The sequence below is a fragment of the Lolium perenne genome, chromosome 2, assembly GCF_019359855.2.
Source record: "Lolium perenne isolate Kyuss_39 chromosome 2, Kyuss_2.0, whole genome shotgun sequence".
NCBI lineage: Eukaryota > Viridiplantae > Streptophyta > Magnoliopsida > Poales > Poaceae > Lolium > Lolium perenne.
In genome coordinates this window covers 87,616,240-87,623,373 of record NC_067245.2, presented here as the reverse complement: position 1 = coordinate 87,623,373, position 7,134 = coordinate 87,616,240, and the positions used below count along the sequence as shown (strand labels likewise).

The 7,134-nt window shown below is 49.3% G+C and overlaps 1 protein-coding gene across 4 annotated transcripts; it reads right to left on the bottom strand.

Annotated features, from left to right (window-relative positions):
• Nucleotides 1–1,071: 1,071 nt before the first annotated feature.
• LOC127333180 (syntaxin-132) lies at nucleotides 1,072–3,528 on the bottom strand. Of its 4 annotated transcripts, none has more exons than XM_051359505.2 (11): nucleotides 3,416–3,528; nucleotides 3,139–3,288; nucleotides 2,945–2,993; nucleotides 2,603–2,786; nucleotides 2,308–2,350; nucleotides 2,166–2,232; nucleotides 1,981–2,009; nucleotides 1,810–1,884; nucleotides 1,633–1,713; nucleotides 1,464–1,526; nucleotides 1,072–1,337 (listed from the first exon to the last, which is right to left on the bottom strand). In XM_051359505.2, exons 2-11 carry the CDS (start codon nucleotides 3,274–3,276, stop codon nucleotides 1,173–1,175), a joined length of 894 nt encoding a protein of 297 aa, XP_051215465.1. In that variant the 5' UTR covers nucleotides 3,277–3,288; nucleotides 3,416–3,528; the 3' UTR covers nucleotides 1,072–1,172. The 4 variants fall into 4 exon arrangements, with proteins under 4 accessions (XP_051215465.1, XP_051215466.1, XP_051215467.1 ...); XM_051359506.2 differs by having other exon boundaries at nucleotides 1,981–2,006; XM_051359507.2 differs by having other exon boundaries at nucleotides 2,166–2,226.
• Between the last annotated feature and the right edge of the window lie 3,606 nt (nucleotides 3,529–7,134).

The window sequence follows — 7,134 nt, the reverse complement described above, 5'->3', positions numbered from 1 at the left end:
TGCTTAATCAATGAATGGGCAAAGCTTTTGCCCTCGTTTCAAAAAAAAAAAAAGAATGCTCCAGTTAGAAAAGCAACACTATCATCTCAAAAAATAAAAAATGCAAGAGAACAAGTGTTGTTCAACAGGTGTAGTCTGCACCCTTCATTGCAGAAGATTCAGTAGTGACTGAACCAAACTCCATGCTGGCTTCCTGCAGGGGCTGGGGTAGAAACAATTAATTTTAAGTAGTAGAAGTCAAAAGCTAAGATAGGTGTCAAACTGCTAACACATGAACAAGTTATCATGGAAACCAAAAGATGTCTGACGAAAACAATGGGGATAAGATTTACCTTCAGTTTGTGAACGATGTTTGCCGTGTTGTCCAGCAACATCTCGAATTCTTTTGCCTCTTGGAAGAAGAGATTGCTCATGGTGGGTATAGATGAGTAGACTGTGTAGCAGGCGATGGAGAGAGGGAGATGAGGAATGGATGAGGAGATTGAGGAGCTCTCAGGCGGTCTCTTGGGTATGGCTTCCATCGATGCAATCATATATAGTACTAGTAACTACTACCACACAATCAGGGCAGTCAAAAAGTAAAAGCGATTTGCTCCTCTCTTGCTTAATCTGGGCACAAGATATGACTACTCTGCAGCAAGAGAGAAGGGTTGTCCACTGATTCTCTCTCACACACTCCTCTGCAGCTGAGGTCCTTGCTTCACCCGTCTTGCCTAGAAATGGCAATCATGCAATTATGCAATTCAATTGTGTGGACAAAAGAACCAGTACCAGTATCATGCAATAATATAACGCGGAGGCCAAACGAGCACCGTGTATGAACGCAGACAAGCGTCAGCCATGGAGATGTGTACGCGCCGTAGAGAAAAGGTTAATTGCGCCAGCAGCCAACGAACTGTGGAACAGCCCAGGAGCAGGGGAAATCGAAGAGCACATGAAATCAAAGCTGAAAAAATGGAAGCACTCTCGCTCTATCCCAAAAAGCAGGCACACTCCGATATGGAAGTGCAATTACTCGGAGCCACAGCCGGGCTGGCTACACACATCTCCAGGCTAGCACATGCACTCCCCGCCGCAAAATGGATAATATTAAATTTTGTCTCATGTTTTTCTGAAGAAATATCTTATGGCGCAGAGCATTCACACTGCTAGGCCACGTACTTAGACATTGGTTACACTTGGAGAAGAAGAAAGATCACAGCAACGCAGAGGGCTATTCCCAGGCTAATAACAAGTGCCAAAAGCCTGTAATTTTCCTCCAGCAGTTGGTCATTTTCCGCCATCTCGTCGCGCAGCTCTTTCTTTGTTGACCGTGCACGGACTGTAAGTTTCCGAACCTGGCAGCACGTACGTCATCATTCAGTAACAATAAGATCAATCAGTTCCCAGGCTGGCACACATATTAAAGGAGATTACAGCAAGCAAAAAAAAAAAGAGCGGGAGGAAGAGAGCAACGGATCGACCTTGTTCAGGGCCTTGTCCATCTTCTCGCGTGTCTCAACGAGTGCCGCCATGTCTGCGAAATTCTGAGAAAGGAACGGTAGATGCGCAAAAACAGTCAACCGACCATTGGGAGAGATTAATCATGAAAACAGTTAGTGTACATGCAGTCTAGTAAGCCAAGACTAGTACCTGTTGCAGCTCAAGAATCTTCTTGTCGAAATCCATGGCCGCGGCGTGCCGTTCCTTGATTTCATCCATCGCGGGGACGACCTGTAAACCGAACCAATTGTAAGATTATCAAATTGACATGGAGTCAGAGATTCCTTATTCTGATCGAGTGACATGGACCGCCGTTAATTAGCTGACCTGCTCTGGATTTATTCCCTGCAGTGCGTTCTCAAACATCTGCACGATGCTGCTGGCGGTAATCATGCGAACCACCTAGACATATATTGTGCGTCTTACAAGAATGAGATTAAAAGAAAACACAATGTGTTAATTTCCATGTTTCTTGTGCACTAGAACTAGCATGCCTACCTCATCAGAAAGCTTTATTCCGGTGACTGCTGAAGGTATAAGATCCAGGGTTGTCACTCACAAAAACAGGGCACACATGGAAGATCATATATACTTAAGTTATAAACCAGAAAGAAATTTTTCGGAAGGAAAAGAAAATGAACCAGAAAGATGACATAGAAAGTGTAACATGTTCAGGTGCTGACCTGTGAAAGTCCTCCTCTGAACGACTTCTACGTACTCTTCCCAGACAGTTTTCCGCAGATTCTGTAACTACTAGGCATTAGTTCTACCCAAAATTTCTGTTAAAATATTGTCACAGAAGGTGTACGATCTATATAAGCAAACCTTAAAATCATTTTCCTTTTCTTTTAACTTTATCTTCAGTTCCCTGTAGTCAACAAGAGCTAGTCAGATTTCACTATCTCTCAGTGAACAAACAAGCACATGGTTTTAACTGTGTCAAGTACATTAGGACAAATTGGTTATGTTTCTCCAGCATATGAAACTTATCTGGATCTGTTTTATACCAGGTAGAAGTTATGTGGTGGACTAGGAACTAGCAGTGAACACTTAGGAGCTGTACTAATAAGTTAATTACTCTAGATTATTGATCTACTAGAGAAATGGATCAAGGTCTTACATGGTCATCGACATTGCTGATGGATCCATGGTCTTGGGAAGGGTGACTGGATATCCACGGCCTTTTGACAAATTGTTCAGAATTGGAGTCAGCACACTTTGGAAGATCTTATTCAACTTTTCCTTCATGTTATGGGCCATCTGCCCCACTTCATCCATTTCCTCGTGTATCTTCACCTTGATTTCTAGAAGATATGCCATAAAAATATGTCCCAGTTAGAAATACAAGATTATTCTCTCAAAAAATAAAATATTTGAATGATTATTCTCTCAAAAATAATAATAGAAATGCAAGATTATTCTCTCAAAACTCTGAATGGAGTTCAACAGGTGCAGTCCACACCTTTGATAGCATCATGTCCAGAGACTGAACTGAACTCAAGATTGGCTTCCTGCAGGGGGTAAAGAAAAAACGAATTGCAGAAGCGAAATCAGTACACGGAAAGAGCAATTGAGCTGTGGTGGCAAAGATGCACGAAAATTAGATTGTAGTAAGCATGTAAATATGTTCTGACCATTGGATAGCGATGAGTTTACCTTCAGTTTCTGAACCATGTTCCCCGTGTTTTCCAGCAACACCCCAAGCTCGCTAACCCCCTGGAAGTAGTGCTGAGGTCCATAGACTGCAGTAGCGTCGGCGTGCAGGCGCCCCAGCTCAATGTCGCGCTCGCCCATGGCAGGAGAAGCCTGCGTTCAGAGGAAATAATCAGCTGCAATACCAACAAGCAAGATCTGAAGTTTCTACGATCTAACAAAACAAAAAGTAGGCAACGAAGAAATGGAGCTGCGGGTTGATTCTTGTGCAGAAACAAACCCGTGTTGCGCTGTTGATCGAGAGGGAGACGAAAGATGAGAAGGAGAAGAGGAAGCTGAAGAAGTCTGTGGCTGTCTCTCAGGCTGCGATGGAAGCAGGTGGTATATAGCAGAGCTAGCACACAACCAACTACTAACAAGTACAGTCAAAACGAGGCCATGTGACTGAGCCAGTGTGAGCTAGCGCCACAAAGGTTTTCCATTACGGGGAGGAAATTGCATAAACTCGCAACTATTGCACACAAAATACTCGCTTTATCTGTTTTTATGCCAACAAATAACTATACCAATAATTTGTTGTGCAGATGTCAAAATCTGAGGTTAAGTTTTTTTTTGCGAGGGAAAAGCTGATTATATTAACACACGGTTCTTACAGAACAGTCCAGAACAAAGCACAGAATTACAACTGAGTCCTTCTGGACCTCGATGCCATGGAAGACGACAAAGACGTTCCGCCAGCGCACCGCCGCAACTCCTCCCCTTAGGCCTTGGTACATGAGGCATCCGTCTGCGGTCGTGAAGTCGACGGTCCTTAGCTCCGGAGAGCCTCCGGCCTGCAGCTTCAGCGCCATCGACGTGCGCAACACCACAAGCTCCTCTAGATTTCAACTGGACCGGATCCACAGCTACCCGGCATCCGGCGAGGGACAGCCACGCCCGCTGCCCCGAAGACCTGCAAAGATGAGGAGGACGGTCGCTCTGCAGCAGCACTCCAAGGAGGTCCACTGCCGAAGGGAAGGAGCACCGCCACAAATCACCACTCCGGCTGCGCCTACGCCTTCTCGATGCCGCCGGCTGGAAGCTACCCAACCCTACACTATGTAAAGCCAAGATCCGGGGTTCCCCCACCCTCCCGCCGCCGAAGCAGCCACCGGAGGGAGAGGGAACCGACAAAATCTTCGCGGGAAGGTGGATTGACCGGCTAGCTCACAAATCGACTCTTAGCAGTGAGAGGATAAAGGCATCTCCAGCGGGGCGACGCATTTCAGACGCCCAAACGGACGCGTCTTTCGACCATTTGGGTCGAGACGCGTCCGTTTGCGTCAGGGTAGCTCCAGCGGCACGACACATACTTTTTTCCATTTATATAATTCATAATTTACATTAATAAAAAACATAAAAAGACATTCAAAAGGCCATTAAGGCGTGGTAAAATCTAGCTAATGGCTACTGCTCGTCGTCGGTGACTAGGTCGATGAACTCCGGCGTCGGCCACGGAACGCGTCGGCGTGGCCGGAGGAGTCGCCGGCCTCCCCTGCGCGAGCGCCGACTCGCGGAACTGGATTGCAAGCCCATCCCACATAGCGAGCTCGTTGAGCTTCGTCGAGCTCGATATTGGCCAGTGCCATGGCAATGGCCTCGTCCTCGGTAATGTCCGGTGGCTGGGTCTCCGGATCCCACGCCGACCCGCCGTCGTCGTGGTCGTAGTATGCGCGCTGCGCCTGCTCGTCCGTTCGCGTCCTCGTCGTTGTTCTCCTCTTCTTCGGCGGTGATCTCGCGGTCGAAGTAGTCAAGGTCGCCGAGGTAGCCAGTGCGGCGGCGCGCGTTGAACTCCCGTGTCCCGAACGAGATACAGTTGTAGGAGTTGATCTCGTACGCCGGATCTTGTCGGAGATAGGCCGGCAAGATCGCTCAGCGGCGGCGCACCTCGTCCCGACCCTCTCGGCCCTCGCGCGGCATGTGGGGGAGGGGACCGACACGCGCCTGGAGTTGAGGTACCAGCCCCGTCCGACCATGGCACCGACCGGTTTTCCTTTGAAAGGCGACGCGCGAACTCTATGTGGGCGTACCGCCCGACCCGTGGCTTCGGACCGTGAGCTGCTAGCCTCGTGGTTGTTCTTGGTCTTGCGGAACGGCCAGCATTTCTTTCCCATGGCGTCAGTCAGGTGGATAGGGTGGACTCTGGCAATGGTGTGGTCGGGGAAATAGGCGTCGTCAGCGTTCCTTTAAGAGGCTTGGACGCCATCTCGACTTCAATGTTCTGCCACTGCGACGCCGCCAAGCAGCGCACGCTCGCGGAAACCGAGGCGCGCCATTAACGCGGCCTTGAAAAGCTGCAGCGCGCCCGTAAGTTATGCCGCGGAAGACGAAACATCTGTGTCCCTGCCAGCGGGCCCGTGCGGGGACCGGGCGGACAACCGATGCGTCCGCAGAGACGCAAACCTGACGCATTTTTGGGTCACGTTTGCATCACTACGGATGGCCCGGTCACTATGCGACGTCCCGCTGGAGGGGTACCAGACGCGTTTTCGGCACGCGTGGACGCAAACGGTCGCCTTAAGATCCAGGTTTCTTTTTAATATGTACTCTAAATCTGAGGTTAAGTTGGAACGGATGATGTATGTATTTTTCTCCGTTTTGAAATACGCTTCATCATAATTGAAACGCGGTGTAAGCATATGACAATAACTTCCGCGAAATTTCTCGGTCACACATACAGTGCTGGAGCTCCCATTGTGGCATGGTCTGGCCTCTCCCAGAGCTAGATTGGGTCATCAATACTTAATACACTATCTTACAAAAGAAATATCTGGCTAGAACGGAAGAAACTACTCCAAAGTTCAGCTTTATGTATTGTTCATTCAACAAAGGACAAATAGTGGATGGATTCTTTGAATTTGCATCTTATTCCTTCCTCTAAGGGCATCTCCAATGCGACGCCTCCAACGAAAGCAGAACAACTGTTTGCGATCGCGCGGTCGAAAAATACGCCTACACTCAGGCTCAACAACCTGACGCATAGTGGTTGAGCTGTTCGCGAAGATGCAAACACGGTCCAAATATGCGCCGAGTTTGCGTCTGAGCTGATGCTTCACGATCGGGCCGAGTGACTCCCATTCCTGAGGCCACTCACGGCCCAAAAAACACTAGCCCCTTGCGATGGATGTCCTCTTCGCCGCAACCGCCATGGATTTCGAGGAAACCTTCCCAGCCACCACTCCATCCAACCCCAAAGCCACCGCCACTGCCCGATGGAGACCACATATCCGGCTGGCTCAAAGCGTGACGCCACTGGAGGCTGCGAAACAAAGGCGAAGGTGCCAAAGAAGCTGTTGTTGTAGGACGAGAAAGGCATCGAAGCTGCGAAGCGATGGGTAGGCGCAGGAATTAATCTTAAGGAGAGGGAAAACGCGGCGGCGGTCGCACAACAGGCATAAGATGCCGCCGAAATGTCCTGGAAGATGCACATGAAACCAAACACCCACGTAGGTCTGCATACCGGCCTCGCGGAGGCCATGCTCTACGTCAATCAAGAGATGATCCTCGGGATCGCACCCCAGGCCTCGTCGGTGAGTTCGGTAAGTTCTCAGTTGCGTCCTGGAACGCTTGTACCCTCGTAGGTCCACGCGGCGTCCCAGATCACATCCAACACGGCGTCAGTCCAGTTCAACAGGGCCCCAGTTCCGACGAACTCAACCGAATGCCGAGATGAGGTGACTCATGCCTGACCACGACACAAAAGACGCGACCGGTCCTGGAAGAAAACATGCCGGTTCTACGCACCCTGTTTGAGGAAATGCAACCATCTGCCCGACGATGGACGATGTGGTACGTTCGCTCTCATTGTCTCGGTCTAGAGTGTGTCATTCGTCTGACGTACGGTGATTCGTAGGACTATTGGATGGGACGCAGAGAGGGCGATATTTCAGCCATTATCTTCTGCGGTGGTTTCTTCTTCAAAGGCGGTGTCGGAATAGCCACGCAGGATCCTAGCCCAGA

Coding starts and splice junctions, on each gene's coding strand:
- LOC127333180 (XM_051359505.2), bottom strand. CDS start 3,276: ATGGGCGAGCGCGACATTGAGCTGGGGCGCCTGCACGCCGACGCTACT. Junction 2,233..2,307: donor AAAAGGAAAATGATTTTAAG/GTTTGCTTATAT, acceptor AATGCCTAGTAG/TTACAGAATCTGCGGAAAAC. Junction 2,010..2,165: donor TCAGAGGAGGACTTTCACAG/GTCAGCACCTGA, acceptor TTATACCTTCAG/CAGTCACCGGAATAAAGCTT.